The following is a 25,511-nucleotide window of genomic DNA, read 5'->3' as shown; positions in this document are numbered from 1 at the left end:
GCAGGCACCCGGCTGGCACACTGCCATTAGTCTCTCCCACAGACAAGCCCATGAATGTGCACACACTCATGGAGAAAGACAAACGCAGAGTGTAACACTGCCCCAAAACTGTCTCAAAGTTTCCACACTCATTACTGCACCACACAAACAATAACATTTGTATACAGGCTATTAGAAGCACACATTTCATGCTTTACTCGGTCTGTACATTTTGCCAGTTGTCAGGGTTTGATCTTGAAGAATAATTCCACTGGATGTTAACTTGGGACTCTGGGTATGACGATTACGAGCTTGCCAAAGTTGTTGGTGAGACCTGGGAACCCAGCGACATCAACACAACAAAGGGTTGCTGGGTTAAAGGTCGGACTGTCAGACAAGATGTAAACAAGCCAGGAGTTTAGCCGTTTGGCTTTGTATGAAAGTCAAACTCAGGAGTTTATGCTTTTACAATATTTCCACAATTTACAGGGTCCATTACACATGCACAGCTACAAGTACATTGTGGGATGCCAAATGTAAAAACTTAATGTATGATTTCAATATTTAAGACGTAAACTAAATACATAAATCAAAACATGAAATCTTAATCTAAATGTTCAAGGTTAAATATCAACATGTAGTATAAATACAATGTTAAATGTTAATTCTAAAAGCTAAATCTTAATGTAAACATTGAATGGTCAACCTGCTAAATGTTCAAACAAAATGTTAAATCTAAATATTAAATCTAAATCTAAATGTTGAATGGGAAGCACATGGAGCCATCAGCCATGGAGGAAAGCCCCCCAGTGCATTTCTTTGCTCCTCTATTTAAGGAGCCGATGCTCGTACATCTACGCGAACCTCCTCAGGGCTCATAGACCACGGCCGAAAATCTCCTGAAAGAACGATGTGTTTCGGACAAGAACCCAAAACTTGAAGCCTGACGAGAAGTTTTATGCGGGATCTTGTGACGTTGTGAGCTTGCCGTCAAGTTGCCTCACAACGGGAATTTTAAGAAACGATCAATGAACTGCAGTAAAACATTCTTGTGGTGCACCAATCGCCAAAAAACTGATCTGTGGTGGAAAACTTTGACAGAACTAAACACAGGCATTCAAGAAGTTCCTTTAAATATATATTTGTTTTTGTTGGAAATTGAATGGAAAAATAATCATTGACAATCATATTTGGGGGATTTAATCAGAAAATACGTTAAAAAAACAAAACAAAACCAAAAAAACAACTGTGAATAAGACTAGTGAATTAACAGGAATTAAAGAGATTCAACTGGAAATGTGTTTTTTCCCCGAATAAAATTCTCCACTAAAGACCCTTACTGAAGACAGATCAATGGTAATTATAATTACCTTTTAAAATAGAAACTCATTTAAATATTCTGATTTAAACGTTTAATCACAAGCTGAAGACAGAACCCCCTCTGATCTGATAGAGTTTAGACAGCAGTTAACTTCATTACGTCTCTTTGGTCCATGTAATTATTTGCTAAATGACTTCTACTGAGGCGGCTGTCTCCTCTCATCTCCGTTCTTCTTCTCCACTCTCCTGTCCACAAACAAAAAGTCCTCTGAAGGGTTTATAATATAGCCAGACAGCTGAGCCCATCCATGGTGATGGATGGCTGCTGATAACAACACAGCAGTGCAGGCGATAGATTGCTTTAGAACGCGCGTGTGTGTGTGTGTGTGTGTGTGTTTGTGTTTGGGTGTGTGTGTGTGGGGGGGGGGCGACTCGTGGCTCAGCGTCAGAGGACATTTAAAAACGCGTGGGATGTTATTAAGGCAACATGCATGTGTTAATGTGTGTGTGTGTGTGTGTGTGTGTGTGTGTGTGTGTGTGTGTGTGTGTCTGTGTGTGTCCATCACAGATTATGCATTTGGATGTGAGCCTGCAGCAAGTGTGAGCATCCTTGTGTCAGTCAGCAGTGTCATCTTCTGCTCTTAGTGCTGACTCACAGGGCATAGAGGACACTAGACCTCTCTGACTGGTGCACCATCGATCCATGCAGACTCACTTCCTGTCGGGGGACATCTCTCTCTCTCTCTCTCTCTCTGCGCCTAGTCTCCCCCTCGGAGCCTCTTGAAGGTGAGTGCATGTTTACAAGTGCAGGAAATGGGATGGAAAGGTAAAATACCAAACACTCTCCCGGCCAACGGGCTGATCCCTCTTAGTGCATCCTATTATGTAACATCCGCCGGTCTTACTGCCGGTGGCATTCACAACATCCGCTGAAATCCAGACGGATCTCCTGTTTTGGAATTTGTCCAAATTAAGCCATGTGAGCAGAATCATCAAAGGAAGAGGCACTGAAATGGAAACTGAGAAGGTGACTGAGAAGCAGCAGATGCAGGAACAGGTGATATCAAAAAATAAAACATGAAAATAAAACAATAATCAGACCATCCAGGTGTTGCCAAGGTAACAATAGGTTAAAACAGTTAAAAACAACAGGCTAAAAAAATAACAAAAGGTAAGATAAGGTGAGTCCGTTAGTGGCAAGATCTCAAAAACTAAAGGGCATATTGTGATGAAATTCTACGGCAAATAAGTAATAAACAAAAAGAGCTTATCTCAGGAGGCGATCTGGATCAAATTTAGAGCTTAAGACTGTTCCACAACGATGACTGGATAAATTAGTCAGGATGTTACATGATCCTACTCTGGATCTGACGTTGTGTGGACCCATTTTTGACATAACGGTCAATATCTTCAAAAATAATTGTGCATATTTTGATTGAAATGACTGAGGCCATGCGCAGTAATTCGAGCAGGGGCGTATCAAGTTCTGGGTATTCAGCCGACCTATTTTTGGTGGTTGAAAGGAAAATTCCTGAACAGATTTTGATGATATTATGTTCACAATGTGCATCCACGTCGCCTCCTGGGTGGAGGTTTTGGCAGGGTACTTTGATCAAACTGATCTGATAACATTTTAAAAGAGCCGCCATATTAAATGACTGTGCCCCATTCCAGTTAGCCGAGGCCTTCGCTCTCATCCGACATTGAGCGTCTTCCAAAGGAATGAACTGTGGCAGACGCATAGTTCTATTGTTGCTACGCAATTTAGCACAGAAAGACACAAATAGAGGTTGTGCTATTATTCCCCGTGAAATTGAGGCTGAGCAAGGAGGCAAAGATAAAGTGGTCCAAAAAAAAAAAATAACAACCCTACCTTCACACTTGTTCAAAGGAGAAAAAAATCGTCTCAAAGGATGAAGATGAAAAGAGAAAGGCAAAGGAAGGCGGTTGCCCAAAAAAAAGATCAAACATAGTCGAAGGCGCACACTTATTTCAGGCTGTTAGCGAAATAGAAATTATTTTGGCGATTCATGCTGTGACTCAGAGGCAATTGTCAGTTTACAAAAGGACTCTGAGCTCCTCCAAATAGGTAGTGTTTTATTGTGACGCCTAAGTGACTGGCGAGCTCATGAGCTTGCAAAGAGCTTGTTGAATGATTGAATAATAAGATTTCTAGCAAATGAGGTAGCTGCCTAAATTATTGATCAACAGGCTGCATGACTGACGCGCTGTCTGGATGTCAGACTGAATTTCTGGCCAAACTTGTGTCTAACTAGCTCACCTGACAAGCTGATAATTCATAGTGAATTGACAAAGTGGCTGACTGATGAATAACAAAGTGACACTGAAGCCTGCCACAGCCTGGAGCTCTAATAACAGGTGGTGTCAGAGTCTTACTTTTAAGTTTTACCTCTCGTGTGTCTGACAGTTTTCATGTTAATGAATAGATGGAGGTGTCTACAAGTACCACTTTCCGCATGGGGAGAAATATTCGCTTCAGATGAGACGTGGATGGGCAGGGACCCAGGTGACTCTGCATCCGTGAGAAAAGATGGTAATAAGGAGCTTTATGCCATAACTTGCAAATAAGATAATGCTCAGATGGAGAATATGACAATGTTTTTTCTGTTTTCTCCAGAACCTCAAACTCAGCCTTTCGTTCCAGTGGCTTCCCTTGGATTGCTGCAGTTTTCCAGCCTTCAAGTCTACAAGCTTTGACCCGGCTACCTCCCTGCACAGCTCCCTCCTGATGCAAACCCAGCTTATGTCCGGTTATTCTCCAGTTATCAACCACCTCCACTGTCCCCATGTTCCTCTTGTTGTTGTTAAACCAGCATTCCTAGAAGACACTCTGGATACCCAGCGATGATCATCCTCCTCCTTCATCAGCTCTGCCTTCAGGCCATCCTTGAGAGGCCTCCTGCCTCGCTGCTCTAGAGACCCCAGTTCATCGACCCCAACTGTCCTGCTCCATCATTCACGGAAGTCCTCAGCTGATCAACTGAGGTCAGATCTCAACCTTCCAGCTGGTCCGTCTGGTCCAGCTTAGGTCCTCTGCTCACATGCTACCACTCTGAGTGATTAACATCTTTCATCATCAGTTTATCTGCCTGCCCAGCACCTCAACAACAGATACAGTCAGTGAGCACACTTTCAGTAAAAGTCTCTGAGCAAGCACAATACCGAACCAGCGCCATGTTTACTTGAATGAGGCAAGGGATTTAATCATCTCATCCACATGGAAGTAATGTTGAACTACCTTTAATCACTACAACGGATACATTCACAGGGAATGTGATCTGGTTTGATATTTCAATGATTTTATCTGTTTGTTGTATTTTGATAGATTCTTATTTTCTTTTTCCTATTTTTGCCCAGGTTTGTCTCCCCAAACATACATTGCCAATTCACGATTCATTAGAATCATTGACGTAAAGGTTAAACCAACAGTCCAGACCAAGACCCTCCAAAGATCCTCAAATATCACTTCTCTGCAGTCGGAGGTGTTGTCAGATTTCCTCTAAAGGTGTGGAAGTGTGTCCTCAGGCGGAGTGATGCTTCAGAAAGTTTTTGAGCAAAGACCTTTCTGGATGGTTCTGCAAGTGTCACTATCAGTCTATCATCTGCAGTCTTCCTGTTAGCCTGCATTAGTCTCTCCAGCGCACGTTTGTCAGTCAGTGAGCTCTCTGCTGTCGCTGTATACGTGAAGACCCAGGAGGCGTTATGAATCACTACGATCATGACATTTCACTCAGTATCCATCATGACCTTATTCACGGCAAATGATCCGTAGCCATCACCTCATAAAAAATAAAACACTTCCTCCAGTGGGCAGCCTACTGATTTGCATGTGTGGAGAGTTTCACACCAGGTCTAATGGACATTGGAAGTGATTTAATCTGTTTATAAGTCATGCATATGGATTCATGAGTCAGTAGAGCCCCCTCTTTAGCTGTCAGAGGAGGAAGTTAACTCCGCACGACGTCTGCGTAACACTACTTCGCTTGAAATTACGACACTGTTTTTGAATAAACGCCAGATAAGCAGTGACATTATCCACCTGCAAACTAAACAGGTGACAGTTAAACGTGATCTGCATGTAATTTGATTCAAAGTCGACGCCACGAATAGTTGATCGATCAATCGGTTGATCGACAGGAAAATAACAGACTAAACTCTTCTTGAAATACAGGAAATTAATGAGTTTATTCCGCTCATTTTTTCTTTATTCTTTATGTTATGAGCTGAACATCAACTGCTAATCGACTGTTGATTTCACAAACCAAGATATAACCTGAGTCTTCTGACTGTTGTGAAGTAGTAAATTTGTATATTGACAAAAGGTTAAAGTGACAACAGGTTGCATCTTGAATCTAAAGCTCCGTTCACATGTTGAACAGCAGGTAAGAATTTGTTTGTGTCCTTTATGCACTTTTGCTGACACGCAACAATAAAAAAAGTGTGTGTTGCCTGATGTTTACAGATCACGTAGGAAACACACTCAGCAGTAACAACAATGGTTATAGCTGTCACCGTTTGCTGGAGCAGGTGGATCTGAATGCATAAATCAGCAGCAGAGGCAGGCAGGAGCTGAAGAACTAAGATTTATTACCAGTAAATCACTAAAGAAAACAGGAAGCTTCCCTGCAGCTGAACAGGTAGCAACAGAGGTGAAGCAGAGTGAAACACATGACCTGACAGAGACTGACGACAACAACGCACAAAATACAACAAGACTAACGAGATCGTAGAAAGAGTTGGACAGACACTAGGTGGGGGTGGGGGGAGCTGGTTAGATGGAAAGAGGCGTGGCATATGAAAACAGAAACAAAAAAGGAGGAAAACACACAAACCAGGAAGTACAAATTTTTCTTAAGGAATTGATTATCAGACAGAAAAAAAAAACGAATGTCAATCATGGTCCCAGGTCATAAATGGTGGGAGGAGCAAGTGCGATGTCATCATATTGATTTTTGCAACTGGAAGTAACATTTTTTTTATTTAAATGGTGGAGCTGGAGAGGAGGGAGTGGGGGTGAGGACACCCTCACCTGGAAATTATAGCATTATTGTACGTCATGTTAATGACATGATCAGGCTGTAAACATGGGGGGGGTCTTATGTGGTCACTGTCAGCCCCAGAGGTCCCTGCTCCACTGTCCTCCAACTCAGTTGCAGTATTCATGTACAGTATAGACACAAGTTGTGTTGTCACATCATTGTAGAATCAAAGCTAAAGCCCACTGTGTGTGTGTGTGTTTGTTTGTGTGTGTGTTTGTTTGTGTGTGTGTGTGTGTGTGTGTGTGTGTGTGTGTGTGTGTGTGTGTGTGTGTGTGTGTGTGTGTGTGTGTGTGTTTTGGTTAAGGTCAGCCTGAACACCCGCCAGTAACAGATGGTGCTGTCATGGTATTAACAACAGGAGGAGAGGACGGAAAAGGAGTTTCCATATTTAATGCGGAGATTTTCTATACCATCATGAACCGGGCCTCTTCATTAAAGTGAGCAGCCATGCAAGACGGGCGCTTTTACACCGTCGTCACATCATGATTTACATGGCAGTGAAGTGTTTGTGTAGTATCTTGGCTTTACACACTGAAGAGTGGGCAAACAGGAGCAAACTGAAGCGATACAGATACACGTGTTCCTGCAGCATGTAGACAAAATATCACTTAAGCACCTGACACCTAATCATAACTGGCTCATGCGCCCAAGTGACAGTCGGTGATACCTGTGCCTTCTTCTGTTGCATAAAAGAAGTGGACCGAGCCTGAAGGTCTGACAATGAAGCCATTTGATCCCCTGAGGCCTGTGTTCACCAAAGGCTTTTTTTTTTCCTGCAGCCAGCGTGTTGATGTTATTTTCCTCAATGTGAGCGCCATGTTTTTAATCAAAAGATGGCAGTGACGTGACGAGGCAAGCGTGCGTCATTTCTCCGCACCCCTCAGAGCGTCGTGTGTTTGCTGAGAGTTAAAATGCGCTCATCTTTGAGTAAAACACACCACTCACTTGATGTCATTTTTAACCAAGTCATCCAATCAGAGTTGAGGAGGGGCGTGGCACATCTCACCGCCACACACTGTCACATCAGACATGCACGAGCACTGAAGAACAACCAGACGATTGGCTCCTCCCTCCACACTAACCGCCAGGTCATCTTCTTTCCTTCTGTGTTCAGTCTTTACTGCATTTCACTGTAGAGTCAGAACAGGAAGACGTAACTTGTGCTGGCGATGTTATTTCCACGAATATTCCGTATCATAGCAACCAAACCTTTTACCTCCAAATTACTGTCATATGTCCACAGCAGGCCGATGTAAGGCCTAATTAAATGAGGTTATCAGTAATTTCAAGTCTTTTTCTAAGCAGCGTGATGTTCATTTCATTTAAATAATGTTTCCATTTAGAGAAGAAGAGATGAACAGATCCACTCTCTCATTCCTTTTGGCTGAAAAGAAAAAAGATGGCGATCGCTAGAATGACCAACTCACAGCCTCTCATCTGTACTCCATGAACCACGATGGCTCCTTCCACTTCTTCTACGCAGCCACTGGTCCGTCATCATAATCTATGCTGTACTGAAGCTTAAAATATCCTAAATGACCGATCCCAGAGACTCACTCTGCATCATGTACGACTGTAATAATGTCTGTAATAATGAGTGTGATCATCTGTTAATGTCATGAGAGTGAGTCAGATCGCATGCACACTCCAGCTCTTGGCAGGAAAACCATGAACATCTCCAACTCTCATCGTCCATATTAAAGTCTTTCTATGCACCTTCTGGTTGTTTTTTCTTACATGATCTAAACAGCCAAACCAGAATCAACAGACTTGACCTTCAAATAGAGAGAACATGGAAGCGGAAAAGAGGCAGACTGACTGACTGAGACTGAGAGGGTACCGTCGTGGGCTCGGTTAACCCCGGTGGGCTACTCTTAAATTTAGGCTGAGACTCTACCGCCGGCTCTCCCTTTCATCCCGCCTCGCTCTTCTTCCTCTAGCTTGAGTGCTTTCTTCTCTCGCTCTCTCTGTCTTATTCTAACTCACCTATTTTTACTGAGCTCCTTCCGCTCAGTCTGTTCGAGACCGGGCACAAAAAATAATCTTGTTTTAATTGTCCCAGCCAGCCAAGAAAACATGCAAACACAACATTCAGGTGTGCAAGCAGACACAGAGAGACAGAGAAAACATGAGAAATATCAAGAAACAATATGAAGCAAAAAAACAAAAAAAATGTGAGGAAATGATGAGACAATTAGAATTATGGGTCGGATTGTTTGTTTGTTTTTTGAACCAGAAAAATATCTGAGAAGGACAAATTTACTTCTGGCATCGAAAACTACATCATACATCGTTTGTTTTGTTGTTGTTGTTGTTGTTTTTTTAAATCAAAGCACAAGAAGCTGAATTCCCCAACTGTTAAACGGAGTTCCAACACAAAAATCCTCCAAAAGGAATTTAAATAAAAAGTAACACGAACTTAATTTCATGTAGCACCATTCTGCCTTGATGGCATGCTGACGGTGAGGCTAACACGCAAGGTGCCCACCTACCCATCACAAACATCATCCAGTATCTTGCTCAAGGACACTTCAGCGCGGTCATGGAAGGTAGCGGGATTGAAACGAGAAACACTTCGCAACTCTAGAGAACAGCCACTTTGTTGGAGACGTCTCTCTCTCTCTTTCTCTCTCTCTGCTGAATAGTAAACTTCATCTGATCAAAAGTGTGAAGTGAGTTTGCTATTTCAGAATCTCCCAATGACATTCAGCCTGATGTGACACGTGTCGATGACAGTCAGCCTGCTCATCATGACCAAGCAAATAACAAGCAACGCACTTAAGAAAAAGAAAAAAACCTGCTTTTGCCTCCAACACACACACACACACACACACACACACACATGCACGCGCTAAGCTCTTACCACACGACATCAAACACACGTGTGCAGCTTTCTGAGCAAACAAACCCTTAATCATGCAGAAACACACTTTGTCTTCATAAACACACTCAGCATGATGGCGGACTCAGGGAGAGAGAGAGAGGGCGACTTTATCCCTGATTCTATACACAATATCCTGCTGTTCGTTCCCTGCACAGTGGAAGTGAAGACTAATCCTCCTGAGATCAGGATGGAGAGGAGAGGAGAGGAGAGGAGAGGAGAGGAGAGGAGGAAGGGAGGTGCAAAGAGCCACCTAAAGTTGAGGAAACATGTAGAGCCTGACAGCAGAGGAGATGAGAGGAGATAGGAGAGGAGAGGAGAGGAGAGGAGAGGAGAGGAGATAGGAGAGGAGAGGAGAGGAGAGGAGAGGAGAGGAGAGGAGAGGAGAGGAGAGGAGAGCGAGGGCTTGAGCTAAGTAGACAGCACCGCCCACTGTTGGCTCTCCACTACACAAGCACTCCCCGGACTCAGACAATAATGCCTTCACTTCATAAAGCTATCTCTGGCACACAGGCTGCTGGCCAAGCATACCTTCCTGTGTGTGTTTGTGTAAGAGAGACATTACCAGCTCACAAGCCATTATCCACAACTGACAATCCCTGTGCACACGTGCAGCACCACTATTACCGGGATGTATACAAACAGGGTTTGGCCAAGTGAAAATAATGGCAAGTTTTTATCAGGAATGATTTTTTTTTTTTACAGACTTTTTTTTTTTTTTTTTTAACTGTCCTGATGATTTACCGTCACAGTTGGTACTATTAATACACTGAACTATACAAGGGAAGGAGCAGGAGTCCATGAGAGGCGCTACATGTTTGCTACAGCCAAAATCATCATCTTGATTATTAACTGATAACCTACAAAGGCATATATCAATACACACACAGATTGTCAGTGGTCTGGTACAACAAACACACACACATATGTATAAACATATATACACACTTTACATTACCTTAACCAAGGCTTTGCTCTAAAATGTAACAATTTACATCATGGGGACTTTCTGTTCCCAAAAGGGAGGCGAGTCTCCAAAACGTGATCAACTTCACACTCACATCCATACATAAAAACACCTGCATGGTTTAAAAGAAACATATTTATAGGCAAGTATTATCAACCTGACAGTACTTTACTAAGGTAGGTACATGCATAAACTTAAACACACACACATAAGTGCATGTTAAGATATCAAATGCACACACACACACACACACACACACACACCATATTGCTGGAGCTAAATGGAGACAGGCAGACAACTGTGAGACAGCATGATAGCTGGCAGGGACAAACGGAAACATCACAGAAAAACACAGCGTCGTCCACACAGCGACCTCCTCTGATGCATCCGCACACACACCAACAAAAGCAGCGCACGAAGAGACAGATTGTTGCCGTTTACCTTTTAGTGCGTCGAAACATGTTGCTAGCAACAGAGACTGTGTTGCCAGATGAACATGAGAGCAGCTGAGCCTCCCCACACACATATACACAAACACACACACACACACACACACACACACACACACAGGCAGTCAAGAAGCAGTGATTACAGTCCACGGCAGCATGTCAGTTTCCTCTGGCCGGTTAAACACATTCACAGACACACACTCTCCGCTGTCTCGCCGTGACTCTGCACACATGAGTATGAGCAAGAGTGTATGCAAGAGAGAGAGAGAGAGAGCAAGAGAGCGAGAAAGAGCGAGGGGGGATCTAGAAATGTCAACTATGTCACAGGCAGAGAAAAAAGAGAATTTAAGAGAAATAGGAAAAGATGGAGAGAAAGAAGGAAGAGGCAGCATCCCTTGTTGAAGGAGAGAAGAGTGCTGCTGCCGTCAAGGATATCGTGCCAAGCCAGGAAGTGTAGAGCGACCGAGTGAGCAAGTGGGGAGGGGGGAGGGGGCAGAGGGTGACAGAAGGAGAGGAGAGAGGGAGCGATAAAGGGAATGGAGGGGGGTTGAATACAAACATATATATAAGATATATAGCAGCAATGAGAGAGGAAGAGAAACGGCATGTGGGGGAAAGATGATGAGAAAGCAAGACAGAGGGAGCGAGAGACCAGCTGAGGAGGAAGAGGAGGAGGAGTAGGAGGAGGAGGAGAGATGCAGGAGCAGTGGACTGGAGACTAATGTGAAGACAGCGGCAAAAGGGGACGGAGCTAGAGCTCTGTGTTAGACTGTGTGTTATTATTACTACACTGACACAGAGGGGGAGGGAAGTACTGTGTTCTAAAAAATAAGAATAAATAAACAACAAACATAATAGGGTCTTCGCCTGAAGTACCTTCAGGCTCAGGCCCTAATTAAAGGATAAAGGATAGTCATATATATATATATATATATATATATATATATATATATATATATATATATATATATATATATATATATATATATACACACACATATATATATTATGGCATGCCGTTCAGGAAATTAATCTTTGAATATATTGAGTGAACCTCTGAATATATTGAATGAAACTCTGAATATATATACGAAACTTTGAATATATATATATATATATATATATATATATATATATATATATATATATATATATATATATATATATATATATATATATAATGAATCCTGAATATATGGAGTGGCGGAACGGATATACGAAACTTTGAATATATATATATATATAATGAATCCTGAATATATGGAATGAAACTTTGAATATATGGAATGAAACTTTGAATATATTGAATGAAACTTTGAATATATTGAATGAAACTTTGAATATATTGAATGAAACTTTGAATATATGGAATGAAACTTTGAATATATATAATGAATCCTGAATATATGGAGTGAAACTCTGAATATATATATGAAACTCGACTGACGTCAGACTTCACGGCAGCGCCTACGGGCGGCCATGTTTTTCCTTCATAAAAAAGCAAAACTATTAACGGAACACTCTGCTGTGTGTAGAGGTCCGTATTTAGATCTGTATGGTTCGCTCGATATAGTTTTCAGGTGGTTCAATGAAGGTTAAACAGTGATCGTATTTAGATCTGTATGGTTCGCTTGATATAGTTTTCAGGTGGTTCAATGAAGGTTAAACAGTGATCGTATTTAGATCTGTATGGTTCGCTTGATATAGTTTTCAGGTGGTTCAATGAAGGTTAAACAGTGATCGTATTTAGATCTGTATGGTTCGCTTGATATAGTTTTCAGGTGGTTCAAAGAAGGTTAAACAGTGATCGTATTTAGATCTGTATGGTTCGCTTGATATAGTTTTCAAGTGGTTCAATGAAGGTTAAACAGTGATTGTATTTAGATCTGTATGGTTCGCTTGATATAGTTTTCAGGTGGTTCAATGAAGGTAAAACAGTGATCGTATTTAGATCTGTATGGTTCGCTCGATGTAGTTTTCAGGTGGTTCAATGAAGGTAAAACAGTGATCGTATTTAGATCTGTATGGTTCGCTCGATATAGTTTTCAGGTGGTTCAATGAAGGTTAAACAGTGATCGTATTTAGATCTGTATGGTTCGCTCGATATAGTTTTCAGGTGGTTCAATGAAGGTTAAACAGTGATCGTATTTAGATCTGTATGGTTCGCTCGATATAGTTTTCAGGTGGTTCAATGAAGGTTAAACAGTGATCGTATTTAGATCTGTATGGTTCGCTTGATATAGTTTTCAGGTGGTTCAATGAAGGTAAAACAGTGATCGTATTTAGATCTGTATGGTTCGCTTGATATAGTTTTCAGGTGGTTCAATGAAGGTAAAACAGTGATCGTATTTAGATCTGTATGGTTCGCTCGATATAGTTTTCAGGTGGTTCAATGAAGGTTAAACAGTGATCGTATTTAGATCTGTATGGTTCCCTCGATATAGTTTTCAGGTGGTTCAATGAAGGTTAAACAGTGATCGTATTTAGATCTGTATGGTTCGCTTGATATAGTTTTCAGGTGGTTCAATGAAGGTTAAACAGTGATCGTATTTAGATCTGTATGGTTCGCTCGATATAGTTTTCAGGTGGTTCAATGAAGGTTAAACAGTGATCGTATTTAGATCTGTATGGTTCGCTCGATATAGTTTTCAGGTGGTTCAATGAAGGTAAAACAGTGATCGTATTTAGATCTGTATGGTTCGCTCGATATAGTTTTCAGGTGGTTCAATGAAGGTAAAACAGTGATCGTATTTAGATCTGTATGGTTCGCTCGATATAGTTTTCAGGTGGTTCAATGAAGGTAAAACAGTGATCGTATTTAGATCTGTATGGTTCGCTCGATGTAGTTTTCAGGTGGTTCAATGAAGGTTAAACAGTGATCGTATTTAGATCTGTATGGTTCGCTCGATATAGTTTTCAGGTGGTTCAATGAAGGTTAAACAGTGATCGTATTTAGATCTGTATGGTTCGCTCGATGTAGTTTTCAGGTGGTTCAATGAAGGTAAAACAGTGATCGTATTTAGATCTGTATGGTTCGCTCGATGTAGTTTTCAGGTGGTTCAATGAAGGTTAAACAGTGATCGTATTTAGATCTGTATGGTTCGCTCGATATAGTTTTCAGGTGGATCAATGAAGGTTAAACAGTGATCGTATTTAGATCTGTATGGTTCGCTTGATATAGTTTTCAGGTGGTTCAATGAAGGTTAAACAGTGATCTATTTAGATCTGTATGGTTCGCTTGATATAGTTTTCAGGTGGATCAATGAAGGTTAAACAGTGATCGTATTTAGATCTGTATGGTTCGCTCGATATAGTTTTCAGGTGGTTCAATGAAGGTAAAACAGTGATCGTATTTAGATCTGTATGGTTCGCTCGATATAGTTTTCAGGTGGTTCAATGAAGGTAAAACAGTGATCGTATTTAGATCTGTATGGTTCGCTCGATATAGTTTTCAGGTGGTTCAATGAAGGTAAAACAGTGATCGTATTTAGATCTGTATGGTTCGCTCGATATAGTTTTCAGGTGGTTCAATGAAGGTTAAACAGTGATCGTATTTAGATCTGTATGGTTCACTCTATATAGTTTTCAGGTGGTTCAATGAAGGTAAAACAGTGATCATATTTAGATCTGTATGGTTCGCTCGATATAGTTTTCAGGTGGTTCAATGAAGGTAAAACAGTGATCGTATTTAGATCTGTATGGTTCGCTCGATATAGTTTTCAGGTGGTTCAATGAAGGTAAAACAGTGATCGGCCGTGCGTAATGGCACTGCGCTCTGACGCAGCACTTCTCTGGGACTGGAGAAGCTGCTGCGGCTGCAGGAATTTCGTGAACTGAAAGGGTAGCTCTTCATATATTGTTCATATACAGTAAGAATCGCCCACATTCATAGACCAATGCAGGCTGAACGTAAGTTTAGTACTGAACATATTTGATGATCGGCGACACATTGTCAGCTTTGGAAACGTTACTCACACAGCGGACTGTGGACAGACAGACAAATGCAAATGAGATTTGCCGAAACCTTGAATATATTGAATGAAACTGTGAATATATATATGAAACTCTGAATATGTTGAATGAAACTCTGAATATATTGAATGAAACTCTGAATATATATATGAAACTCTGAATATATTGAATGAAACTATGAATATATATATGAAACTATGAATATATATATGAAACTCTGAATATATATATGAAACTCTGAATATATTGAATGAAACTCTGAATATATATATGAAACTCTGAATATATTGAATGAAACTCTGAATATATTGAATGAAACTCTGAATATATATATGAAACTCTGAATATATTGAATGAAACTCTGAATATATTGAATGAAACTATGAATATATATATGAAACTCTGAATATATATATGAAACTCTGAATATATATATGAAAATCTGAATATATTGAATGAAACTCTGAATATATTGAATGAAACTCTGAATATATATATATTCAGAGTTTCATTCCATATATTCAAGGTTTCATTCAATATATTCAGAGTTTCACTCCATATATTCAGGATTCATTATATATATATATTCAAAGTTTCATTCCATATATTCAAAGTTTCATTCAATATATTCAGATTTTCATATATATATTCAGAGTTTATTTCAATATATTCAGAGTTTCGTATATATATTCAGAGTTTCATATATATATTCAGAGTTTCATATATATATATTCACAGTTTCATTCAATATATTCAGAGTTTCATATATATATTCAGAGTTTCATATATATATATATTTACAGTTTCATTCAATATATTCAGAGTTTCATATATATATTCAGAGTTTCATATATATATATATATATTCAGAATTTCATTCAATATATTCAGAGTTTCATTCAATATATTCAGAGGTTCACTCAATATATTCAAAGATTAATTTCCTGAATGGCATGCCATAATATATATATGTGTGTGTGTATATATATATATACATATATATATATATATATATATATATATATATACATATATATATATATATATATATATATATATATATATATATATATATATATATATATATATATATATGTATACACACGCATACATATATACACTGTATATACAGTATGTTAATAAATCCCATGAAGAGTTGACCGAAAGCAGCTTTCTTGGAGATTAGATGGGATCGGGAATATTGGAATTGTGTTGATACTGACATGATTCACAGATGGGATGCCAGAATGATGGCAGGTCCTGATTCCATACAACAAATAAACCACAAACGTGCCCTATTGAAACCTAGAACATCAATCCATACATAAAGTACAAACATATTTCTATGGAATACATCTCAATTGAAAACATTTTGTATATTTTTTTTCCTATTTTGAATAAGTGTTGTTTGGTTCGTTACAACGTCATGATGTAAGTGTTAAACATAACGCCAGCAACAACAATCATGACGATAGTATTCAGGAAAATCAGATCAGAATCAGTATCAGCAGATCAGGATCGGATCAGAACGATGAAAATGTGGATCAGTGCTGCTTTAAAATCCATCAAAATCTGATCTAAGAGGCCCAAGTGATTTCCAAAAACTACATATTTCAGTAAATATTACAATAATTGGAAATACTGTTTATCACTTCACCATGCACTGCTCTTTCCTGACTGTATATAAATGTCCGTTTGTAGATATGTTTACTTGAGCCATATCCTGTATTTCATTTTTATCTTTTTTACCAGATGAGTATTTCATCTTTACTTTATTCTTAAAATTCACATTTATCGAGTGTTTTACGTCATGTCAAAATTTCCCTCTGGGATCAACAAAGTTTGTTTAACGCTATTCTAAATCTACATTTCCCAGCAGTGTCCATTTTTTATTTGGGAATATTTAATAGTTTGAATCGTTTCCTGCCTGTAAGATCCCTTTATTGTGCATTTCGGTCTAGCTGCTGTTTTTCATAACCACCCTGAACCCACTCACGGTGCTGCTGCAGGGTCGACCAACCGTCTGAGCGGCGAGCCCCCCAGCAGCTCCACAGGGGATGAGAAGGGTTAAGGGCCTCACATCTCAGCAGTGGTAAGAGCAAGTGCTGCTTTCTGACAGTGAACCGGGAGCCAGACCGCCTTAACCGCCATGAGTGAGTCCTTAAAAACACAAGAGTGAACCCCATCGTTGCACTGGATGACGCTGGGCCCAGTTTAAGCCCGAGTTGTAACTTGTTTCTTCACTTTCTGTTCTCTTATTTTTGTCTTGTCTCTCTGAATGTAGGATTCTTTCATATTTTCACAAATTCCATGACATGACAGGATAAACAAAATAGTAGAAAATCCATGTCAAAATTGACCAGCATAACTTTAATCGAGATTTGTGACCTAAAAAGACATAGCTTGATAAAACGCAAACACAAATTCAAGTAAATGAGTATCAACCAAAAGAGATTATCGTCCGTCGACCCTTCTGACCTCCACGCTTACCAGACATGAATTCTATCTACCCTTGTGTTTAACATCACTACTGCATCACTGTCAGAGGTCCTAAGATCTGAAAAACCTTGTCTCGGTCGCTGAAGTCTTCTTCCTCTCCGACAACATTTAAATCTCCAGTGAAACAAAGCCTGGCCCTGTCCTGAGGCGACGTTCCCTGGAGGCAGAGTTCTAACTTTCCATATTATTCCCACTCATGTCTCAGTCAGTTTGTACCTTATCCACTTCTTTCCTGTATATTTTAATTATTTCTTCGCGGTGTTTATGCTCTGTATAAATTTGACAGCTCCCTTTGTTCTCTGTAAATTATTAACTTAATGATGGGAGAAGACTTCTTTATAAGGCCCCTGGGCCCCCGTCCTCTCCCAGCACTAGGCTCTCTGTCTATTGCTGCTGATAGTAATATTATTACTGTTTTATGAGACAAATAAATAAACTAAACAATCGCGGAGCACCATTCATCTCTGACTAAAAAAAAGAAATCATCACCAGCAGATCTGTGATCGATTAAAAGCGGATAACAGGTTTGGGATAAGAGTGAGCTTTTCTTTAAAAATTAAACGATGTGTTTGTGTGTTACGTTCATGCTCGGAGGGGCGTGAGGGACCACAGCGTCATACACGCCTGCAGGATTAGTTCATAATAGGAAACAATAAGCAAGCAATGGTCGTTAATCGCTAATCAATAATCATTGTAATCAATTGGAGCTGCTACGCTGACAGTGTTAGCGGTCCTGCTGGGGTTTATAATGACAGAAACTCAGTTTGTGCTGCAGGTAAAAGAAATACCAATAAAAAAAACAATTTAAAAAAAACCCACTGCCCCACTGATGTTACACATCACAGGCCTCAGTGTGTTTCAGCCGTTAGGCTTAAGAGAAACACACACGGAGTAAAATGCCAAATTGGATGAGCTCTGGCATCGTTTATTTGTCCCAGATATCACAGGAGCTGCTCTGCAATAGCCAGCCAAGATGTGTTAACTCTGTGTGTGTGTGTGTGTGCACGTGCACGTGCACGCGTACATGCCATCCTCCTTCCCTTTGAAACAAATCCACCAAATGTTAAAGCTGACATGGGGTGACAGTTGCACACTAGTGCTGAGAGGAGTAATTCAATAATGGATGTCGTCTCTAATGTAGGAGTCTGGATGGATGAAATATACATGGGAGAGCAGAGATGGCGACGGCGGGTGGGAGGAGGAGTGCTGGTAATATCACTGAGACACGGGGGGAGGTCACAGACAAGGATGGCTTGCATGATATCATATGTTGTGCGTTTAAGTCATTTTATTGGCTCGAGATTTCAGCATTTGTCAACCTGGATGACTTTCAGGTCACTTTGTGATCTTTCTGATATAAACGCTCAGTCATGACGCCCACAGTGCAAGACTGCAGCTCCACCCACAGGAGGACGGGTGTAGAACAATCTGACAGCAGCACACGGAGGCGGGGGAGAGAGGTGACCGCTTCATGTGACCTCTGCCACCCTACCACTGAGGTCAAAGGCCACGGAGGAAGCACGCCAATGACAGCAGCTACACAAGTGCACGCACACACTGTAAAGCACTAAATTATAATTACACACAGATGCAGGCACACACATGAAACCCCTCAGGAATGTATAAGTGAGCATCATCGGGCTATTGTTGCCAGACTCTACCCCGAAGGTGTACACAGAATACTAAGTGGACAACGCCACACGAATAAAGAAGGAAATTTAATGAGAGCTCTGCTCTAAATGAGAAATTTAACTCATGTGTCATATTTACAACATCCTGAATTGCCCCCCCCCCTCCGCGCAGCAATAACAGTTTACATGATAAACAGACACACAGACGAGTTAACTGAATCACATTCTGCCCCAGCAAAGTAGAAAGAGAAAACCTCTGAAGACGACTTGCAATTTCAGAGAATATTCAAGGATTTCTTTGCTGCAAATGATGATGGGATAGCGTAAGAAGCACTTTGTGGAAAATTGCAGCCCCCCCCCCCCCAAAGTGTACATTTGAGGACACGTTTTCCAAGTCTTTCCAATTTTTTTCAGGCGCATCAGAGTCTAAGAGGTACAACAATTCATAGAATGTACATTAGAAAAAAAAATCCACCGGCTATTTAAGTAAAAGCGACAAGAGCTGAGGATTAATTGAGGTTTAACAAAGAGCCAGAGACATGCGCTGAAAACTCACGTCACTTCACTGTTTGTTTTAAGCCTGTTTTTTGTCATGAGGGCCACAGTGGACTGAATAAATCATTCTGCATTTATAATTTAAGTTTTCTTAATGGACGCAATGCAAAGCAGAGCCGGTAAAGCAGTGAGGGAGTCAGAGTGGGAACCGGTAGAGTTTCAGCACCACGGACAGAGACTCCCTCGCTCTGGCCGTTCACAACAAAATCAATTCGTGTCCCACATTTTTATCCCCAACACTTGTCCATCCATCCATCAACCCATCCATCCATTTTCTATACTACTCATCCATTAAGGGTCGGGTGGGGGGGGCGGGAGCCTATCCCAGCTGACATTGGGCGAGAGGCGGGGTTCACCCAGGACGGGTCGCCAGTCCATCACAGGGCCATCAGGAGCAATTAGGGGTTCAGTATCTTGCTCAAGGGTACTTGGACATGGTCACCAGGGGGAAGTGAGGATCAAACCAGTGACCCCTCAGTTGCTAGACGGCCAGTCAACCTCTGAGCCACGCCGCCCCTCCTCCAACACTTGCTAAATAAGTAAATTTATATCGCATATTCCACAAGTGATGATATCTTAACAGTTCCGTCAAACCTCCCAGGAAAATTTAATCTTATTCAACTCTAAATTGCACAGAAAATGACTCAAGAGGCTTCTAATTCAGTCAGAAAATCTAATCCATCTCCGTGGAGAAGCCAGCTGTATCTCTCTCTGTTCCTGTTTGAAGCCAATCAGGATTCACAAAGCTGCCTCAGAGAGTTAATATCTGCCTTTAATTTTGACATTTTGAGGGAATTTCCTTTAATCCTTTCATTAAAAAGCCCCATGTGGGCCGGGATGAAGCATGAGAGAGTCTTTATTTTACTTTCTGCTTCACTAATTTCACTGTTTTCCTCCTAAAACCAGCCTCCTCCAACAGCTACTGATGATGATGATAAAGGAACAGGAAATAGTTCGCCAGCTATGTTGATCAACGATTATTCTCGTTTCGACTCATTCAAATAAAAAAAAAACTGACACGAATGCTGAAGAATGGCGACAAACATTTACTTTTTTTCTAGTTACGGAGTCTCCACCTTCATCGTCTCACATCTTTTTCTTTTTTGTTGCTTTAAAACTAAATTTTATATCTCGTTTTATCTTACTCATTACCTTCTGTTCACGACTGAACTTTCTTTGTATTCCGTCCATTTCATTCCTCCGCGGTAGCACCTTCTGCTTCAAACAACTAATCTGGCGAGTTTAATGGTAGAAAACACTCAGCCAAAACAAAGAGATTTCTGATGGCAAAAAGTAAAGGCTTGAAGATTATACAGGATTTTTGTGTGTGTGTGTGTGTGTGTGTTGATTTGGTGGATAATTTGTTTTTCTCTGTCCGCGGCAGTACAACGCTGAACATCCCAACACAATTGGCCCTGATTCACTGGACCTTAATCCGGATGTACTTTGCACGTGATTTGTTATTTTTGATTATTCCAGTTTCTTAAGTTGCTTCTTACGTCGAGTTTACAAGTCCATTTAATTATTATTTGCACAACTTCATTGATGTAATTTATACACTGTATAAGTTGCTCAGTAATGCACTTGTGATGATTAATGATTGATTTGACAGGGACAGAATGAGATGCAACACAAGGTGGGAGGTACAACGTTGTTAGGAAAAAATAAATGGAATTTGAGAAGTTATAGTATTATATATTATTATATTAGTACTGATTTTCAGTTTGTGATAACTGAGGCCTGACATTAACCCCCTAGCCCAGAGGAGACAAATGAAACAGCCGTACAGTATCATTAACAGTTGTTCAGTTGTTCTGTAATATTTCTTATTGGAGCGGCAGTAGCCCAGGAAGTACAGCAGTCCTTTCAATGGAAGTTCCCACCTGGAACATGGGCTTGTATATTTTACATTTACTCAAAAAATATGTTCAAGTTTGTGGTAGCAACTACCCTCAAGCTACCCGATAAACCAAAGCAAGACAGCTTGACAATCTGTAACACAAAGGATTAAAGCTGAAGTCTTCAATTCATCATAATCAAATAGATAATACTACATAAGGTATTTTTAGCCAAGTGAATGCTAGAATTGAGCAGTTTGATGGCTTCACATCACATCATGGGCTCCTCTGTTCTCTTTTTCTCAACCTCCTCACCCTCCCACCACCATGGAGGGCACAGCACGCCACTCCTGCTGCTGCTGAACCTTCATTGCACAGCTCACTGGTGCAACAGATTGAGCCGACAGAGAAGCTCTGAGAGTGAAAGAGCTCCCCAAAGGTTGAGACATACTGCACAAGACATGGCTTCCATTAAAAATAACACGTCTCCCCAGGACAGAGCTGGAACATTTCCAAGTCTTGAAAATAGTTTGTTTATCTTTCAACTCACAAAACGGTCTGGTTCTCCAAAAGCGGCCGAGTAAAGAGGAGAAACTGGAATCAGGCATATTTAACAATACCGAAATGTCCCGTCAGATATAAAGTAAATTCTCCAATTTTCTTAAAATATCCCAAGGAGTGGAAACTGTTAGATAGCACCCACGTTGACGTTTTTATTGTGAAGTTAATCTTGACTTATTTAGGGAATGTCTTTTTTTTTTCAAGCTGAACCTTCCAGACAGAGATGAGGACTTGACCCCGGGCCACATATGCATATGACCCATACACATCCGCGTGAGACTTAACTCGGACTTTAACTGCAGCAATAACATTAAGGGACAATGTGATGAGCTAAATGTCCTTCCTTCTTGTCATGTGTATCATTGCACGTTAGAGATACTGTACCAATGAAGCCACATGTGCCATTTGTTGTAAATTTTGTCAATAAAAACATCTCACTGTTCGTTCCTTCCACCCACATAAAAGATGCTGGGCTGAACACATCAGCAGCACTAAACATTTGCAGACGACTGAAATCACATCACTATAGTTGGCTTGTTAGCAAACATGTTTAACGTTAGCTTAGCATCTATACGTTAGCTTTCCACTATCTATGTCGGGCATTAACTTGATAAAATAGGTGTTTACTCAGTGTTATTAGACATTTTCAAGTGCTGGTTTTCCCGTGATGACAATTATTCACCCCTCTCTGCTGGCTAATGTCAAACCTAAAAAATTAGGGGAATTATTAACACTGCTACATATGAAGAAAGTGCAGAAAAATAACAGGAGACTTGATTTGGACTTGCAAGAAGTGTATCTTCTCTTCCAGCACTTTCGCACTAAACCGGTTAAAAATTCATGTAAGATCACACACAAACAAACAAACAAACACACACACACACACACACACACACACACACACACACACACACACATACTCACCTCTAATTATTTGGCACCTCAAATTATTTTGGGGAACGTCTCATGCAAATATGTTTTTATGTTAAAAGGTATATACGTTGTATATGCATCATATGGGTGATTACAGAGGAACAAACATTCATACGTGCACTTACCTGCTACTTTTTCGAGGCAGAGGCAGATCCTTCTGGGAAGGAAGGCAAAGTGAGAGAGAGAGGAACAGAAGCAATAAAAAGAAGATAATTAGATTTCAATTTGTTTTACACATTGTGCAGTCGCTTACTCTAGAACATTATGTTAACAGGCAAACAAGCATGATTTATACAGTGAATGTGCTAATAAATTATGAAACAGGCAGCATAACAATGTGTTGCGTTCATGCAGCTGCAGTTCCACTTTAAGAATGAAACATAACCACTGTTTCTTATATCTCATAATGAAGGACTTCCTCATTTTGATTTGCTTTCTCTTAAATGTGTTTCCCTATTTATTGTGTTTCTTTGTATTGATCGTGCACATATCTACTTAGCTGTAGAGTAATACTGGTTTTTATGTAACACAGTAAAGCAGTATGCGCATAGATCAAACTGATTCAAGATCAGTCTTTACAGAAGATAAATCTGAGTGTTAGCGGCAAAACTGAATGTTAATTTATCACAGAAGGAAAAATGATTGAAGAAGTATTACATTACAGTATATTTGGGATGAAGCCCAGAGTGCAACACACTACAGCTGGTTGAGCGGCCATAAGAGCAGACAATGTCATAAAGTGCTTAAAAACAAAATACAAGGTAGAAAATGCAGTTCGGCTTCCTCAGAGCTGCAGACGTGGTAGAGCCAGATGGATATTGAACTGCCAGATCCCTGCACATGGCAGTTACTGACATGTGATACAGAACCAGACCACCTGGCCATCAGGACACTACGCTACTACAACATGTTTTGTTTACTATTGTGTTTACTAGTGTGTTGTCTCTCAGAGACATGAGATGCATCCAATAAAGAGCTCTCGATGAACCCAAATGACCGGCACACAAACAACTGGAAATGCACAATATTGTCTCCATTGCCATCCTTCCATCCATTTTCTTACGCTTATCTTGTTAAGCGTCGTGCGGGGGCTGGAGCCTATCCCAGCAGCTTTTGAGCAAAAGGTGGGGTTCACCCTGGACGGGTCACCAGTCCATCGCAGGGCCAACACATAGAGACAGACAACCATTCACACTCACAGTCACACAGTCAATTTAGAGTATCAATCAGCCTCGTCCCCTCTTGATGTCTTTGGACTGTGGGAGGAAGCTGGAGTACCAGAGAGAACCCACACAGGAACAGGGAGAACACGCAGACTCCACACAGAAAGATCCCTCGCCCGTGTTAACAGTTTGTTGCAAAATGTTAACGCAATGAAAATTTGGGCAAAAAAATCCAAACTATTTGGAAAGGCGCATAAACCACAAGTATAACTCATTGTTTCATTATCATGCAACATTTATAATCACTGCATGATGAGTAAAGAAGAAGACACTTGCTGTGTTTTGATCACCGGGAAGATATTTACAGTATACAGTATATAAAAAAGACCAATCCCTGTCTGTACTGATGATGTGCCAATATCGCCAAGTTATCAACATTTTAAAAAAGCACAACAGACAAATATTAAACAAAACTTGTTAAAATGAGAAGAAGTTTCCACAACCAAAACAGAGATTTGAACTCATGACCGCCAGCATTCTAAAGGCTAATTTGCAGTTGTGCAGTGACTGAACTTGGACCTTACATGTAGGCGATGAAAGTGCCCTGTGGTGTTTCGAACGTTTAGTCTTGCACATTGGTTTGGCCGTGTCAGGCTGCAAGACCACAAGGCTTCGATGCTACTGTGCTGAGTAACAACTGTAGCTTGAGTTGGGAATACTCCTGTGGAGTTATATTTACAGGTATGTCATCTGAAATGGATATGATGCTGAGCTAGGGCCCGACCGATATTTTGCAGGCTCATATATCAGCTGTTATCAGCCTATCATGGGCGTAGCATCGATATATCGAATCAGCGAATGTGTTTTCTGATGCGAGATTGATAATGAAAATCTTTTCCGAGGGCGAAAAAAGTAAAGACATGGATGCCTGTGTTGATTTAAATATGATGTAACTCACTGTTTGCAGCAGAGAGTGCTCTGCCTGATTTATTTTACCTTTTTTGGGGGGGGGGGGTCCTTTCATTCAAATGGTCATATATGATAATGTTAAACACCTTTTAATACAGTTTTTTTTTTCTTAAAGAAATTGAGTACCTTTGCATAATAATTTCTGTACAAATCCGGTCCACACTGAACATAGACAGGGTACATTTTCAGTCCAGCAAAAAAATAATAAAATCACTGTATGGTTGCACAAATCAGTAATCGGGGATTTTCTTTCTGCTATAACATTGGTATAAACCCAACCAACCTGGAGTTCCTACCCTTTAAAATGTTGGGTGCCAGCATGTTATTATTTAATTTAAAAAGACCCAACAGGTCTAGACCTGTTCTTCAGTATCAAGAGAATACTTTGTTGTGATTCAATGATATTGAATATATGATATTGTGTGTATATATATATATATATATATATATATATATACATATATATATATATATATATATATATATATATATATATATATATATATATATATATACAGTATATATATACATACACAATACCTCAGTTTAACTTCCAACCTTAATCCACACGCCATAATTGGTCGGCTCTTCAAATGGATTCTGGCCAACCAATTACACTTCTCCAATGTCTAATTTTCATGTTCACTGCATCTGCAGATGTTTTAATATTTGTAAAAGTTGCTTCCAAAGTGAAACAGACAAAAGTCTTCTGTCCCTTGCTCACACAGCGAGGT

General features: G+C 40.3%; 1 protein-coding gene across 4 annotated transcripts in view; it reads right to left on the bottom strand.

Moving 5' to 3' along the window:
* mast1a (microtubule associated serine/threonine kinase 1a) overlaps positions 1–25,511 on the bottom strand; it is an 80,657-nt gene that overhangs the window by 44,194 nt on the left and 10,952 nt on the right. For 2 of the 4 annotated variants that reach the window (XM_086211167.1, XM_086211170.1), the window contains exon 2: positions 22,771–22,802. In XM_086211167.1, coding sequence (XP_086067293.1) covers positions 22,771–22,802 — 32 coding nt within the window. Of the gene's footprint in view, positions 1–10,648; positions 11,099–22,770; positions 22,803–25,511 lie in introns of those variants that run through there. The other 2 variants (XM_086211168.1, XM_086211169.1) reach the window with 2 other exon arrangements.

This window comes from Aulostomus chinensis, chromosome 8 (genome assembly GCF_037954235.1).
Source record: "Aulostomus chinensis isolate RoL2024-O1b breed Wild chromosome 8, RoL_Achi_v1.0, whole genome shotgun sequence".
In the NCBI taxonomy this organism is placed as follows: Eukaryota; Metazoa; Chordata; class Actinopteri; order Syngnathiformes; family Aulostomidae; genus Aulostomus; species Aulostomus chinensis.
This window is presented reverse-complemented; position numbering and strand designations above follow the sequence as displayed.